This window comes from Telopea speciosissima, chromosome 8 (assembly GCF_018873765.1).
Source record: "Telopea speciosissima isolate NSW1024214 ecotype Mountain lineage chromosome 8, Tspe_v1, whole genome shotgun sequence".
NCBI lineage: Eukaryota > Viridiplantae > Streptophyta > Magnoliopsida > Proteales > Proteaceae > Telopea > Telopea speciosissima.
The window spans coordinates 13,546,821-13,564,587 of record NC_057923.1 but is presented as its reverse complement, the minus strand read 5'-3'; the positions used below and the strand labels follow the sequence as shown (position 1 = coordinate 13,564,587).

Sequence of the window (17,767 nt, the reverse complement as noted above, 5' to 3'; positions counted from 1 at the left end):
ACTTACACCTGTCATCAGGGTAAGAATTGTCGTGTCGCTATTGACAGTGGAAGTTGCATGAATGTGGTTTCTCAAAGTGTTGTGGCTAGAATGGGACTCAAACCTCAAGCCCATCCAAAGCCATACAAAGTCGCTTGGGTAGATCAATCTACTATTCCTATCACTCTTAGGTATTTAGTCCCTTTGCATTTTGCGGGCTATGAGGAGAGAGTTTGGTGCGATGTCCTAGAGATCGACGCTGCCCACATCATTTTAGGGAGACCTTGGTTGTATGACCGAGATGTCACAAACTATGGGAAGTCTAACACCTGTGTCTTTGAATTTAAAGGGAAAAAGATTAGACTGACACCTAGTGCACCCAAGGAAGTAAAGGTCCCCGAACACAAGGGTAGTACCTCCAAGCAAGCTCCAAAGAAAACACTCAACATTCTAAATCAACAGCAGTTTGAGAGTGAGTGTAAAGAGTTGGGGGTTATCTACGCTCTAGTTCCCAAGCCAAGTAAAGCTGAATAGTCAAGCAAATTTACTGAGGCTCCTAGAGAAATGCAACCCTTGTTGAAGGAATTTGAACAACTATTCCCTGAGGAGTTACCAGATGAGCTACCACCAATGTGTGAAATCCAACACGCAATCAATCTAGTTCCTGGCTAATCTTTGCCAAATCTGCCCCACTATCGTATGAACCCTAAAGAACATCTCGAGCTCAAACGACAAGTGGATGAGCTTCTTCAAAAGGGATTCATAAAGGATAGTCTAAGTCCGTGTGCAGTACCTGCTTTACTCACACCCAAGAAGGATGGCACTTGGAGAATGTGCATCGACAGTAGAGCCATCAATAAGTTCACTGTCAAGTATAGGTTTCCTATACCTAGACTTGATGACATGTTGGATATGATGGCGGGGTCGTCCACCTTTTCAAAAATTAACCTCAAGAGCGGGTACCACCAAATTCGGATTAGACCCGGGGATGAGTGGAAGACAGCCTTCAAGACGAAGGATGGACTTTTTGAATGGTTAGTTATGCCCTTTGACTTATCCAATGCACCGAGCACTTTCATGAGGATTATGAATCAAGTGCTTTAACTATTTATTGGCAAGTTCTTAGTGGTTTACTTTGATGACATCCTCATCTATAGTAACACCATGTCTTCCCACTTAGATCAATGACAACAAGTTTTTAGGGTACTACTGAAGGCTAAACTTTATGTCAATCTCAAGAAATGCACCTTCATGAGTAATCAAGTTATGTTCTTAGGATTTGTTGTGTCAGCTCAAGGAGTAGCTGTTGATCCTGAGAAAATCAGAGCGATTGTTGAATGGCCCGAGCCTACCAATGTTCACGAGGCGCGAAGCTTTCACGTATAGCCACCTTCTACAGAAGGTTCATTTATCGTTTTAGTTCCATCATGTCTCCTATCACAGATTGCATGAAAAGGAAGGAGTTCCATTTGGACTAAAAACGCTGCCAAGGCCTTTATGGAGATAAAGAAATTGATGACGGAAGCACCAGTCTTACGTCTCCCAGATTTCTCCAAAGTTTTTAAAGTCAATTGTGACGCATCTGGTGTCGGAATAGGTGGTGTCTTAGGACAAGAAGGGCACCCAATTGCTTATTTCAGTGAAAAGCTAAATGAGGCCAAGCAACGCTATTCCACATATGACAAAGAATTCTATGCGGTTGTGCAATCCCTGCGCTATTGGCAACATTATCTGTTACCGCAAGAGTTCGTGTTGTTTTCAGATCACCAGGCCCTGAAATACTTAAGTGCCCAGAAAAAGCTCAATCAAAGGCACGCTAACTCGCTAAGTGGGTCGAATTTCTTCAAGAGTACACCTTTGTACTCAAGCACAGACCTAGTGTTGAGAACACTGCAGTAGATGCGTTGAGTCGAGTCAATATCTTGTTCAAGCACATGAGTGCTAGGCACCAAACTAATGTTTTGCTCCAAACAATGAGCATTGAGGTAGTAGGGTTTGAGTGAATCAAGGACCAATAACCCACTTGTCCTGATTTTAGTGAGATTTTCACTTCAGTGAATCAAGATCCTCCTATTACTCGTTCGGATTTACTACTAAAGGATGGGTTTCTGTTTAAAAGTGTCAAACTATGCATTCCCAGCCTCCCAGGACATCACTTAGGGATTATCTGATTTGGGAATTGCATGCTGGAGGAGTCGCTGGACATTTTGGTCGAGACAAGACCACCACTCTTGTTGAAGATAGGTTCTTTTGGCCCGGTTTGAAAAGGGATGTTTCTCGAATTGTGAGTCAATGTCATACATGCCAGTCTACCAAGCAACAAAAGAAGAACACTGGCTTGTACACTCTCCTTCCTATGCCACATGCTCCATGGCAAGACCTTAGCATGGACTTTGTGTTTGGTCTTCCCAAAACTTCAAAGGGACACGACTCTATCTTTGTGGATGTGGATAGGTTTTCAAAAATGACACATTTCATCACATGTTCAAAAACTGCTGATGCATCCAATGTGGCCAAACTTTTTTTCAATGAGGTCGTCAAGTATCATGGTCTGCCTTTAACCATAGTGTCTGATAAGGATGTCAAATTCACAAGCCACTTTTGACGAACCTTATGGCGGATGATGGGTACTCAACTCCGTTTCTCCACTGCGTTCCATCCCCAGACTGATGGTCAAACTGAAGTCATCAATCGGAGTCTCAGAAATTTGTTACGTTGTTTGGTTGGAGAGTATCTTAACAGTTGGGACAGAATCCTCACCCAAGCAGAGTTTGCTTTCAATAGCTCTAAGAATAGGACTACTGGTATGTCTCCTTTTGAGGTCTGTCTAGGTTACCAAACCAAGGCACCCATTGACCTTATCCCAGCCATGTCTAGCTCTAGAACCTCCCCGTCGGCCGAGTCTTTTGCACAGCATATACATGACTTACATGCAGGTATAAGGCAGCGAATTGCGTTGAGTAATGACCAATACAAGTCTAGGGCTGATGTGTGTCGACGACTACAAACATTTGAAAAAGGTGATATGGTGATGGTGAGAATCAAGCCACAAAGATTCTCCAAAGGAAAAGCGAGCAAATTGCATGCTCGTAGTGCAGGTCCATTCAAAATTCTCAAAAGGGTAAGTGTTAATGCTTATGTCTTGGAATTACCTTCTGATATAGGAATCAATAACATCTTCAATGTTGAAGATCTTGCCCCTTATCACAGCACCCCTACTGATGCTCCTTTCTACCCCGATGACCTTGAGGACTTTCCATTTATTGTTGATGACACTTCAGTCCCTGCCCCTCCACTTCCATCCACCCCTTTGCCTCCTGTGCCCGAAACTGTTAAAGGAACAAAAGAAGTTGAGGATATCCTTGATGAAAGGATTGTTTCTTCACGTGACGGAGGAACCCGAGAGTTCTTAGTTAAGTGACGTAATCGCCCAGAGATTGATTGCACTTGGATTCCTATCGAGGAGTTTCGACAGCTCAACCCCGACATGCTTGAGCGCTACTTGAGTTTTTATTCATCGGAGGTGAACTCTTCAAAGCCCGGGAGAGTTGATGGGGACATCAGTCCCATTCCCAAAGACTTTTGAAGAGTTTACCAACGAAGACTGCGCAGACATCTTCAGCTTGGATCAGGCTCACTTTGGTTGGATGGAGATTTCTTTCGTGATGGATTGTGGTGCTGATCTGGAGTACTTTTGCTGGCCTAAGTTACTTTAATCTTTTATTGTAATTTGGGTCATATGTAATTTTTGGTTCAGTTTCTTTTTGGTTCAGTTTTTGGTTCAATTTGTGGTTCTTTTGTAATGTTGGTCCAAGCCCAGGCCCATTTGGACCAATTCTTTAAGTTCTTTGAGTCAAAGGCTATTGGGCTTTTGTGATTTTGGTCCAGGCCCAAACCCAGGCCCACTTGGACCAGCCCTTTAAGTTGTTTGAGTCAAAGACTAGTGGACTTCTTGGAACTTGTGCTCCATTAGTTTTAGGAAACAGCTCAGTTGTTGGGTGTGTTTCCCTATGTGTTGGTCTTCCCAAGGGGAGGTCAATAATTTTCTATTGTTTTTATTTTTCTATTTAAGCTGTGTACAGGCCAACCGGCCAGGAAATGTTGAATGAAAAAAATGAAAACTTTTTGGACTCTTGAAAGCTCCTCTTCCTTCTTGCGTGAAGCAGTCTTCCCCCTCCCCCCCTCTTCATCTCTCTCTCAAGTGGGTTAGCATCTTCTTCTTCTCTCCTCTATTCCGGCAGCACAACAGGTAAGTGATTTCTGTTCTCCCCCCTCCCCCTTCTTCTTCCCCTCTTCTCCAGCCAGGCCTGCTCAGTTTTTTTCTTTTCTTTTCTTTTTTTTTCTGTTTATCACATCACCTACCCTACCCTATTCCCCTACCCCGAATGCATGCTCATCACCACCCTTTCCCTCCCTGTCATATTTACTAATCAAGAATCTGGAACCCTTTTATTTTCTGACCTGATATGCACTTGTACTGCTGTTAGTTTTTCTGTTTATCACATCACCTACCCTACCTTATTCCCCTACCCCGAATGCATGCTCATCACCACCCTTCCCCTCCCTGTCATATTTACTAATCAAGAATCTGGAACCCTTTTATTTTCTGACCTGATATGCACTTGTACTGCTGTTAGTTTTGGTGCATCTTCTTCATACTTCCTTATGTCTTATTCTCTATTGGAATGCATGCCTAGGACTAGTACAGCATGAATTCTTTTAGAGTATTGAAAGGTCTCTGCACTTGATTTGGTAATTTATATATTGTTTCCCTTTCCCCATTTTGCCGATCAAATGTTTGTGGAAATGATGCCATGAGTTCTATTCTGTATTGTTCATTATTGCATAGATTTTTCAATGTTTTATTCATGCATATGAGTCTGTATATGCTGCTGCTACCCATTTCTGTTGCCTGCTGTCCTATGAGTTTTAACCCATTAGTTGTCCTAAGTAGCAACCCATGTAGGAGCCCTAGTTTCTAGGTATCCCCCTGCATCAAACTTGTTCAGTTGTTCTAAGCCTAATAAAAAGGAACTTAAAAATATGCATAGGCCTCGCATGAAAAATATACATGCACAAGGTTGCGGTATAACAACCAAAGCCTCTCGTTTCATAAAACAATTACTGCAAGTAAAAATGAATTCAGGTTTCACCAATAAATTTTATATGGGACTTCATTAAAATTTATCAAAATTTTGACAGCCAAAATAGAATAAAATAATCCCAAAATTTCTAAATATAATAGTCATGCATAGTTGTCAAGCGACACCTAGGTGTCCAGGCGCCTTGAAAGCCTCGGTCGCCTTGTTGGTTTCCGTGTGCCACCTTGCGTCTAGGCCCCCTCCAACACCGTGACAACTATGCATAGATAAACAAGGCCTTAAGTCAACCATCTTTGGCGCTAGAGACATCCCAAAATTTCTAAATCTAATAGTGATATATGCATAGTTGACAAGCGATGCCTAGGCATCCAGGCACCCTAAACGCCTTGGTTGCCTTGTTGGTGTCACCTTGCGCCTAGGCCCCCTCCAATGCCGTGACAACTATGCATAGATGAATAAGGCCTCAAGTCAACCATCTTTGGCGCTTGAGACATTTGCATTCAAAGGAGCATCACCCCTTCAATGCTGACTTTTCTCCAGATATTGAACATCAATACATTAACTTATTCATAATAAAATTTATATTAGTATTTTTTTAGGAATATCAATATAAAAAAATTATGACCTTATAATACAAAATATAGATCAAGAAACTTAAGTTATAGAAAGCAAAAAAAAAAAAGAAGAAGAAGAAGACGAGATTGATACTTCGGTTAGGTGTATTTCTTGTGCAACTGGTCCACGAGAGAAAACCTTCATGTGTATGACATACTGTTGGCCTACAACTGCATACCACAACACTGTAGATGGAATAGCTTCTATTCCTTCCACAGGATCGCCAGTAATAGACACAGGCAGAATGTATAAATACAAAGCATCTGGTATGACAACATGAAGAGATGAGATTTGCACATGGCCTGCAACTCTGATATCTTCAACAATGATAGTCGTAGCTCCTAGGTCCAATGCATGAGCTAACCCCATCATACTGTCAACTTGCGCCACCGAAGAATTCAATACCGACCATCGATGATAAGGAGATGGCAAAGTTACCACTACAAAAGCAAATGAGAAAGGCTATGAGACCAAAAAGAAAAACTAGAGATGAAAGAATGAACTGATAAAAAATCATAATCTAACAAGGAAAATTCCGATAAATATATTAAACTGTTTTACAAAAGTATAAATCATGGACTAAAATATGTCAAAGGTCTAGAGGCATTTGGACATAGGATGCATGGAAATGTTGTTAGTTTGACATAAATGTTGAGCTGAACTTGCAAACAGGCGTTCTATTGAACTTTTGGATCGAAATAGCAATTCCCAAACGGAGAAAAAGGAAGGGTTGTTAGACCCAAAATCTGCTTTGGGGACTCCATTCCTTTGTGAGTTACAAGATGAAGTAGGCACTCTTTTTTGCGGGGTAATATATAGTGTTGTGGTCCTTTAGCAAGTTTCTAATATTAGATATTCCTATGTACTTCTAAGTACCATTTTGTATCTCTAATTTACCATCAACAAAGTTGTTATTTCTCACCAAAAAAAATTCCAAACATGCAGAAATACAAGACACATGATACCACTTTACAAATAAAAATAAGAAGCGAATATTAAGAAAGCAAAAACATTTTTTTGGGGGGCTAGGTAGCACAGAAACATAGTTCGAGCCTTAAATGCCGGAAAGGCACGATTGAGGTACTTGTCAGAAAATGCAAAGTGAAATTCAGGGCAAGAATAATATTCAAGCCAAAAGGCAATAATCATACCTCCAGAAAAGAAGCAGGTAGGATAGTAAGTGTTGAAGACTATCGAGTACATAGGAGAGGGGAGCCAATCTAGATCAGAATATTGCATCTGATCGAGATTCCCTCCTCCTATATGTCTCTTTCTCTTGTTCTAAGAGTGAGGAGTTGTCCTAGTTCAAGTACAACTGTTTAGTCCTAGTTTATTTATGTTTTACTTTGAATCCAATTGTAATTAGGAGTAGGTAGTTTCTAATTTATTCTTAGTGCTATATTGTAACTAGGATTCCTAAATTAGGAATCCTCCACTTATTTCAAGTATATAAATAAAGGATGGGTGAGGGAGACTGTCAAGTTCGATCACTCTCTTGACAGTTCTCCTCTCTCCATTCTCGGTTTTGGTTTCTTCAGTGTTTCTGTTGTTACATGGTATCAGAGCAGCACCAATAACTTGTTGGTGCATAGATTCCTGGTTTTGAAGATCTTCTCAAGCTTCTTTTAACAGGGGTGCAGCACCCTATGCTGCATACTGTTACAGATTAAACCCTAGATGTAGTTTTCAATTGAAAACTAGGGTTTTTACTACTTACCAAGGTTGATTGGAGAACATTACTATCCTTCTGCTGCTGCTATTGCTTCCATCAGTTGATTTACATTGATGATTAAAGTTTTCTTCAAGGTTTTCTGTCTCACATCTGCGGTATTTTATTAAGCATTCTACATTGATTCTCCTTCTCCAATCGCTACTACATCAACTTAAGGGCCTGCATATTCAATCTGAGTCATCTACAGTTCTCGGTTTACCTTCTCTGCTGATTATTTGAGGTTGGTAAACCCTAATACTTGAATTTGGGTGATTATACCCTAGTTCTATACCTTTCTTTGCTACTACTGTTGTTTTGGGCTGTTTTTAAACCCTAATTTGGTTCTCTTTCAGAACTGATTACTACCACTGCTGCTGATCCTCCAAAACTCGGTCATTATTGAGAGTTTGGGATCTCTAGCCCTAATACCTACCTGCTGCTGTTTTGCTTTGGTTATTCAAACCCTAACTTGGTTATAATTAAGAACCGATAATCACCACTGTTACTGTTGTTCCTCTGGATTCTATTCCATTAATTTCTTGTGTCCTTTTAAACCCAAAATTTTTTATTCCTGCTGCTGCTGTTTACAATCAGTCACTGTCTACCTTATGGCTGATCCTAAGCCACATATGGACAATATCCAAGTTCAGATTATTAACATTAAACTCTCCGAAGTTTCCAATTATCTACCATGGGCCCAGGCAGTACACGTCTACATTCATGCCAAAGGCAAACTGAAAAATATTACTGATGATCCACCCAATCATGATCCAAAGGATCCTGCTACAATCACAGCATATGATGAATGGATGCGTGAAAATTCTGTCATCAAGATATAGTTAGAGAACAGTGTTGAACCTGTCATTGCATCAAATGTTATGTTCCATACACTTGCTAAAGATGTATGGAATGATTTGCGAGAAAGAATCTCTCAAGAAAGGAATATCTCTCACACATATGATCTCTATGAGAAACTTTTTAATTTCCAACAGGTAGATAAAACCTTGAATGAGTATTTTGCTAGTTATAAAGGAATGGTCGAAGAACTCCAAATAGATCAGCCTTTAACTACTGATCTGGAACAGTTGAAACAATAAAGAGTTGAGTTCCATCATGTCAAATTCCTAGCTGGACTACATCCTCACTATCAGTCTGTAAAGAGTCATCTACTTCCAGGGGAGAAAGTACCCTCTCTAAATGAAGTTTTCTCTCACATTAATCGTCTGGCTACTACATCTAATGCACCTAAGGATAACTCAGCCTTTATTGCAAGTTGTGGACGAGGACGTGGCCAATCCAAAGGCCGTGTCCATGGCACTGGTGGACGTGGTACTGGTCATTCTGTGGTTGACAAGTCTTCTCGCCAGTACTCTTATTGTGGTAAAGCAAATCATATTATGGATACTTGTTGGGCCAAGCATGGAAATCCTGAATGGGCGAAGAACTAGACAATGCTGCCATAACTGATACTACTACTGAGAAACCCACTGGTGATGTGAATCAGAGTTCTAGTACTTCATCTTCCGTCTCTCGGGATGACTATAATCAGCTAGTCAAACGCCTTCAACAGCTTGAAGCTGCCTCTGCTTCCACCTCTACTGCCACCTTAGCATATGAAGGTAACTCCGTTTTTTATCTTTCCTCTGATTCATGGCTTATTGATTCCGGAGCTTCATGTCACATGACTGGTAAGCCAAATTTGTTTTCTACCATAACTCCTATTCAAACCTCTTCTAATGTTATCCTTGCTGATGGATCCTCTACTCAGGTAGCTGGTCATGGGACTATCTCTCCCACATCATCCATGAACTTCTCTCTTGTTCTTCATGTTCCTAAATTACCTTTAAATCTTTTATCGGTCAGTCACATAGTTGTCATGGCGTCGCCATGGCGTCCCGGCGCTGGGGGAAAGGGCATATCGAGGTCCGCCATGATATATGTATAAATATCGAGCGATATGGCTTCCATGGCGTTGCCATGGACGCCATACCACGATATATGGGTATGTCGATCGATATTTGAACATTTAATGTATAAAAGTCAAGCTTATATTTTATTTTTTTTTAAAAACCATTTAATAACTTAGATGCTTTTTCGTTAATGTGTATTGGAGGTGTAACTTGAAAAGTTACACCTGCAATACACATTATCATAAAAATTAAAAATATTAAACATAATAACATTAGTCATATACCCTAATGGGGGGAAATAGAAATCGCAAAAGGGAAAATCGAGAGGAGTTCGTGAGACACTGAGACAGAGGAATAGTTCGTGAGAGTTGAGACAGAGGATCGTGACTCCGGCAACGGTAACTTGTGTTCCTCGCTTCCTGTAACTCTCGATAGCCTTCGAAGTTCGAACTTCTCCGGCAACCTCTAGGACTCCAAGTAAGTAAATTTTTATTTTATTTTTAATTTGGTTCTTCTTCCTCCTCCCACTCCTCCGGCAACTCGATTTTTCAGTTCAGTACTTCAGTTCTTCAGTTCTTCTCCTCCCAGGCAGACCTCTTCTTCTTCTTCAGTTCTTCTCCTCCCAGCCTCCGGTAGTGATTACAGCCAGTAGTATCGGTTTGTTTTTTTTTTTTTCTCTTGCCTTGCACAGCCACAGTTACACACACAGAGACAGGGAGAGAGTCGAGAGACAGAGGGGGGAATTTATTTCAGTTAGTAGTCCTCGACTCCTCTCGGGTTTATTTTCTTTTTTCTTTTTTCTTCTTTGCTTGTACAGTCACAGAGACAGGGACATAGTCGAGAGACAGAGGGGGGAGGGATTTATTCCAGTCAGTAGTTATAGCCATAGTCCTCTCGGTTTTTTTTTGTTTTTTTTTTCTTTTTTCTTCTTCTTGCCTTGCAACTAGCTTGCTTACAGTCGCAGACCTTGGGACTTCTTGCCTTGCAGTTGCAGGCTTCCACATAGACAGAGAATGTATTTTTTTTTTCCTTCTTCTTGCCCTGCACAGTGCACACATACACACAGTGTCACACACAGAGACAGGGAGAGAGTCGAGAGACAGAAGGGGGGGATATTACACTTTCATGAATTAAACCATAGTATATTAGTAGTACACTTTCATGTTGATTTTTTATGTTATAGGACATATATTCTATCATACTAAATAACATTAAAAATAGAGAAAATAAAAAATAAAACATGGTCGACATGCTCGCCATGGCGTGGACATGTCGATATATCGACGTGACACCCCTCCACCGACTTGGATCGCCGTGACGCCGTGACAACTATGGTCAGTCAGCTAACTAAATCTCTTAACTGTTCAGTAACTTTTTATCCCTCTTATTGTGTTTTTCAGGACCTTCAGACAAGGAAGATGATTGGTGGAGGGCTTGAGCGCGATGGGCTGTATTACCTGGATGGCATTGGACCTTCCAATGCAGCTACATCTACTACAACACTAACAATCAACACCTAAACCCAAAGCCAATAATGCTACAATTTCTACATCTTGTAACTAATTTCAGAAACTGAGGAAGCTCAGCAGCTATAGTTCTGCTGCAAGAGCTATGTGTATTGTGTACTTGACATGATACAGGAACAAACATACCGAGAAATTATTTGACTATAATAGAAAGAATAATGTTAGAAAACCTTGAGGAATATTCTGACGAATAACTTTAAGGTTATAGCGGACAGAAGCACCAATGATGACAAAAACTGGTGAGGGTGGATCAAGTGACATGGCTTCTGCAACAGTTAAAACAATCTTATCTCCCATATGCTCAAATAGAGGCTCATGCACATGTGCTGAAATGATCTCATGGCCGATTTCGGTTCCCTTCACAACATATAAATCTGAATAAACGTCCTGCATCATCATACAGTAAATAAATCAGTCCACCAGGCATTATTTTCAACAACAAAAGGTTTAATTCATGGTATTTGTCATGCAGACAAATTACAAAAGTGGGTTTATTTTAGAAGAAATAAACCTTGGATTAGGTTACATATGTGTAAGCCTTGAACCGAAGGGTTTCCATTGTAATTGGCCACTTTAATGAGCATAAAATATGGGTAGGAGGTAGGAATACGGGATTTGTTAGTTAGTTAAATTGGATTCTTAGTACCTGTTTTCTATTTCACTTCTTATTTTATTGTTTTATCTTAGCTGGAATAGGCTTGATGTTAGCAATCCAGCTCAGCTTTATTTTATCTTTTTATCCTTATCTATCTGCTATTTTTTTATTATTATTTCTAAAGCTTTTACCTGTAAAAGCTATCTTATTACTGACTCACAAAGGCTATAAATACATGTACAGGCCATAGGCATTTCCATTGACTGTAGTAATTCAATACTTCAGATTTTTCTGAAAATTGTTGCGAATTCAATATATGCTTGGGTGGATTCCAAGTGAAGGCTAAGGTGGATTACTTAGTGGAAGAGTAGATTCTCTTCACGGGTTTTGGTGGATTCTAAAACCACTGTAAGTGGATTCCTGCTCTATTATCCCTTCTACTTTTCTATCACTTTAATCAGTATGATAGGTCAGTTTCTACTAGTTCTTCACTCCCTGCAGCAGCTCTATTTTCACTCAATTTTCTGGTTTGTTCCCCCTGTTCTGTGATCCTGTTTGTACTAGTTTCTAGCTGGATTTTTCTGGTTTGGGATTAGTCTACATTAATGTGATATATTTAGGAATTAAAAAAAGGACATAAATTAAAACAAGAACTCTTTAATCATTTGAATCCATTAGCAGATACATACGCTATCTTCCAGTTTTATTTGAATAATTAGATCACCAGAAAAACCGCCATAATCACTCAGAGGAGAATCCTTCAACGGAACATGAGCAAGATGATGCTGATCTCCATCAGTTTGAGGCATGAGATGCCACATAAACTGTAACCCTACCAATGATGTGAACACATTTTCTGCAACAGAAGTTGACAAGTCAATAACATATAACAACCAGAAGGGAACACCTCCACCACACCCAGCCCCCAAAAGGAAAGAAAAAGAAAGTCAGCACAGAGCAAACAAAATTAACTTTACCATTTATATAAGCATATAATTAAAGTTGAGAGAGGATAAACAGTGCACAAGTAATACTCATATGCATAGATGAGCAGCCATATTCAAAAATCAGTTAACGCAAACACGCCAACTGCAAAAACCTTGACGTACCTTCTCCCTTTTTCTGCTGATAACTATAAACCTGGACCTGCTCTCATGCACCAGTAGCTAAAATAAACTATACAGAGGCAAATGGAGCCCAGTACTGCAGGTTATCACATGAATGATTCTAGGTTCCACAGGTTATTTTTATTAACACACCCGTGTCAGAATATCATTGAAAACAATTGAGGACTACAATAGAAATAGCAATAACATCAAATAATTACAATGAGGCACATTTTCCCGATCAAACAAAATACTTAGGTCAGAGAGTGCAAGGGAAACACACTAAAAGGGCTAATAGATCCACAGTGAAATCAAAAAGAAGTCAACGGCCACTGGCTTCAGGAATACCTTCACTATCAAACGCACGAATTCGTAGTGTAGCAAGCCCATCTAGATCAAGTTTAACAGAGCTATGAAATATCTGAATTCTTGAGATTTGATCAATAAAAACCTTGCAACGGATAACAGAACCACTACGTGTGTCAGCAGCATAAACAGCAGTTTCCTTTCGACCCCCATAAGGGGCAATAGATCTCACACGAGCACTTGTCGAGCAGTGACTACTAGCATTGTACTCAGGTTGAACAGAGAGAATATCATGATGATCCCATGACCTGTCAAGTAAATAAAATCCTATGTTCAGTTGAAATGCAAGGGATGGGGCACAACCATGCGACAATGCAGTCTTAAAAACAATCTCTATCCATGTTCACCCACTACGAATCAAAGAGTTTCAAAAGAATCATGTGCATATGTTTGCGTGTTCAAATAGATGTTCATTATTCGTCATACCGGAGAGCACACACTCATGCTATTTATAAATGTAAAGTATCTATAAACTCAAAACGCAAACAAAAATAGATAATGCTTATGAACAGGAAGATCCAAGGGTCCACCAATATATTTTTGAGATCATAGTTTGTTAATAGAAGCTGGCTACAGAGATACTCGAAGAAAAAAATGGTATGTTTCACTTAATTTCCTCTCCTACAATTTATAAATACTGGTAATGGAGTGAGTTCATTCCGTTGGTAGCAACGGGCGTCTACTGAAGTGGCGCATTTAGCATTGACATTTCTTAAAAATGCGCAAAATATATAAGATGGCCGCCGCTACAGCCAGCAATGCTAACCAAAACGCAGAAGCACAAAACAGTGTTTAACCAGTACAGTAATTAAAGACCTACTCAATCCAAAAACAAATACATGAAGAAAACGAGCTAAAAATCCAGGAAGTACGAAAGCATCTGAATCCGCCTCCGCGTCGGAATTAAGCAAACAATGAGTAAAGGTCTCAAACACACAAAAAAAAATTACAGGTCGTCGTTGTGCTGTAAATTTCAGTTTCAAGTAGAAAAACAAAGACACGTACCAAGTGAAGCAACCATCACTTCCTTGAAGCCGATATTCAACGGGATAAGTCATACGAGGAGGCAACAGAATGTTAACATCAGTTATATGAGGACCCTGAACTGACAGCGATGCCGGAAATCTTGAAAGCAGCAACAGCACGGCCAACAGCACCAACTGAGGCATCTCGAGAGACCTGAAAATCGCCGGAAGGAAGGCGAGAAAATCGAGCTCATTTACTGATGGAGATTGGGATGAGAAACCCTCGTGGCACTTGCTTCTTGGTTTTAGGGTAGCGAGGTTTGAGCTGTTGTAGTGTAGCTCGCTTCAGAAACAGCGGGAAATTGCATTTGGGGTTTGTTGGTGACGTGGCACTCCGCCATGTCGAGGCCGCGTAGAAAGTACGCCTTTATTCTCTCAGGTTCTTATTTGTCGAGCCAGGATCACGTTCACGTACGTGAATGTACGTGAATGTACAGAATGGCTCACATCCATTTAGATGGAATCCACTCGATGGGACCCACATGGAATGGATTTCATCTGAACGATTGTGAGCCGTTCTCGTGTACGCTCATGTACATTAACAGAAACCCAATTCTTATTTGTCTGTTCCCCACACGGCCACCAGCTCAGATCTGCTACCCACATGGGGACGGGTGGGGACAGATCTGAACCCTCCATTGGGGAGTGGAACCCGCCTCTAGGATGTGGGACCCACACACCCCATGGAGGGGTCAGATTTGTCCCCACCCTTCCCCATGTGGGTAGCTGATCTGGATTCCCCGGCACCCCCCCCACCCCACCCCACCCAACCCCTTTCTAGAAGGCTAGAATCTAAATTTAAAATTTTTATTTCTGATGTAAGTCATAGTTGGAAAATCAGGTTTTCACTAGGCGAGTCAATTTTTTGAAAATCTGATCAAGAGTCATGTAGACTAGGCCAGGATAAAAAATAACGGGACTAGGTCATATATGGTTCGAGTCAAATAAAACTCGGTATTTTTAGTCGAGTCATGACAAAATCAACAAGTTTAACCATTTAAAAAAAAAATCATAAAACCAATTCATTTAGGAACGGAGTTAACTAAATAGTAAATCCATAATATAAAGGGTTATTTTCAAATGCCTCCCTAAAAATGGCCAAACTTATAGTTGCCCCCCTGAACTTTCATTAATTCCATGTGCACCCCTGCTTTCCAAACTAAGTACCAATGTAGTCCCTCCCGTTAGTCAGAGACATTATGTTATAACGGATCCTAGTTTTTGAAAATTTATGGATCATTCTACCCCTTGATAGGGTAGAGTGACAAAAATACCCTTATTTAAAAAATAAAAAAAACCTGCAACTCATCTTCCCCAAATCGTTTAGGGTTTGGGGAAGATGAGTTTTTGAATCTGAAATGGAACAATTTCCTACACACCCTAAAGAAAGAAGTGATTTTTTTTTACCGGTACATCAAATGCTTAGCAAATAATGGAAAGAGTCATACGATTGGGGCCTGAAAAAATAAATTGAAATTTCTCTAAAGAATAAGAATTACAACCAAATTGCAACAGAATGGAATTTTGAGCATCAATTGCAATGCAAATGCATAAACGATGGCAACTCGAGATTCAAGCTGGAGAACGAAAAATTGCATTCCATAATGGACTGCATTCATGAGCATGATCCAAGGATTTGAGAATGGAATGTTTCTCAAACAACCTTTTTTTCAATCCGGAGTTTGTAAGGAAGAGGGAAAAACAATAACCCATCTCCACTATCTTGCTTGCAACTTGCAACTGCAAGGAAGAGGGGAAAACAATAACTCATTGCCACTATCGTGCTTGCTACCTGCTCGTGTCCTGTCTGCTAGATCCTGTGAATTGCATCTCTAATATTGGTTCAGTGATTTGGTGAGCCCATCAACATCAACAATAGGGAGGATCGCCATCACAGGACGACCTCGATGCTTTGTTTATGCCCATCTCTTGGTTATGGTATCCTTGCTTGTCACATTGACCATCATTTTGAGACCTAAAAAAAAAACTCACTTTTTGTTGTTGGGGAAGATGAGTGCAGGAAATTGTTCCATTTCATATTCAAAAACTCATCTTCCCCGAACCCTAAACTATTTTGGGAAGATGAATTGCAAGTTTTTTTTTTTTTTATTTTATTTATTTTAAATAAGGGCTATCAAGGGGCAGAATGGTCCATAAATTTTCAAAAACTAGGATCCATTATAACATAACGTCTCTGACTAACGGGAGGGACTATATTGGTACTTAGTTTGGAAAGTAGGGGTGCACATGGAATTAGTGAAAGTTTAGGGGGAAACTATAAGTTTAGCCATTTTCAGGGGGGCATTTGGAAATAACCCTAATCTAAAACAATACGAAAGCCTCAACTCCTCGACTCCCTTCTCTTGTTCAATGGTATAAACTCAAAATGCATTGATATGTGATTACATTTTTTTTCCCCATATTTTTTTGTATTTTTATGATTTTTTCCTAATGTATACATATTTATTGCATTATAAATTAAAAAATGTGACTCGTCATGACCGGGTTTGACAAGGCCGAGTCACCAGGTTTTTGTAGAAGACAAGTAGAATCAGCAAACCTGGCTTTCCAACGATAGTTGTAACTTGTAACCAGAGTTAGCAAAAACAGGAACGGCAAAAAACGAAGTCTTACAATTCGGATTTTAAACAGTAAAAAATTGCAAACAGACGATAAAAAATACAGAGAACGGTAAAAAAAATGAAAAACAGATGGTATAGGTTTCAAACGTTTATATTTCAAAAAAATGACACTATTCTCATATAAATTGAGGACTTTTTATTTTTAATACATGCTTCTAATTTCGGTGTACGTCTGTGCATTAACCTTGAGTTGAAGGTAAAATCATGAAAAATGTAGGCCTTTGAGTCATCTTTATGTCGGTGACAGAATTAGGCCGATCAGAGTTCGGGAGAGAGAGATATGGTCGGTTAAATAAGCCATTGTTCAACAAGTCCAAGGTCTTAAAAAACGCCAAAAAAGGGTAACATGTTTTAAACGTGTTTTAAACGCATTTAAAATGGGAATGCTTGTCGTTTGCCTTTTTTTTTCGTATGTTTGGGAAAAACATACGACAAAATGTGTTTAAAACGGGAACACATTTAAAACGGAGTTTTCAACGCATTTTTGCTAACAGAGGTTGTAACACACCATTACAATTTTTGTTTTTTCCCAAAATCAACACATGCCATTTTTTCCTAAGAGCAAGAATTCTCTATGGGGAAGGGTGGCCTCTCTTTCCATGCACAAAATCAATTGGAGTGCATAAAAAAACATCAATAGTACAGTCATTATCGCCTTTCATGGGAGCGGGCCGGCGGGGCGATCATTTTGCCCCCATGTGTCTAGTCTTAAGGTACACTCCCATGTAGTGCACATTTTTATTTTTCTAATTAATAAAGCAGTCCATGTATCTATGGATTGAGCTCCTCTCCAAGGAGCGCAGTGCCCATGGAGTGCCCAAGGGGCAACCAGCTGTTGAGCTGTGCTGCACACATCCCGATGGTTGACTAGGCGCATGCCGGGATGTGTGCAACACAGCTCACCCCTTGGATGCCCCCCTGGGCACTCCCTGGGTGCTGGGCTCCCTGGAGGGGAGCTCTATTATACCCGTACCCCGGGATATAATTAAATATTATTTCTTCCTCGTGATTTGTAGATATCACTGCCATGTATGCTGGTGACTTGTTCTCCATGATGGTCAAACCCAGCTACAAAATCATTGACCACAGTATGGGCTTGCCTGTGGAGGAAAGGTTCCTCAACCGCCAGTGGAGAAAGTTCGTTGACGGCGACTTTGTTGATTGGCCTCCAAGTACCAGCCCGGGAAGCG

General features: G+C 40.2%; 1 protein-coding gene across 1 annotated transcript in view; it reads right to left on the bottom strand.

Moving 5' to 3' along the window:
* The window catches only part of LOC122672142 (nuclear pore complex protein GP210), a 108,733-nt gene extending 94,516 nt beyond the window's left edge, over positions 1 to 14,217 (bottom strand). The window contains exons 1-5 of the mRNA XM_043869638.1: positions 13,916 to 14,217; positions 12,893 to 13,158; positions 12,128 to 12,294; positions 11,014 to 11,230; positions 5,790 to 6,136 (exon numbers count right to left, since the gene is read on the bottom strand). Coding sequence (XP_043725573.1) covers positions 5,790 to 6,136; positions 11,014 to 11,230; positions 12,128 to 12,294; positions 12,893 to 13,158; positions 13,916 to 14,079 — 1,161 coding nt within the window. The 5' untranslated portion in view covers positions 14,080 to 14,217. The remainder of the gene's footprint in view (positions 1 to 5,789; positions 6,137 to 11,013; positions 11,231 to 12,127; positions 12,295 to 12,892; positions 13,159 to 13,915) is intronic.
* Positions 14,218 to 17,767: the final 3,550 nt, after the last annotated feature.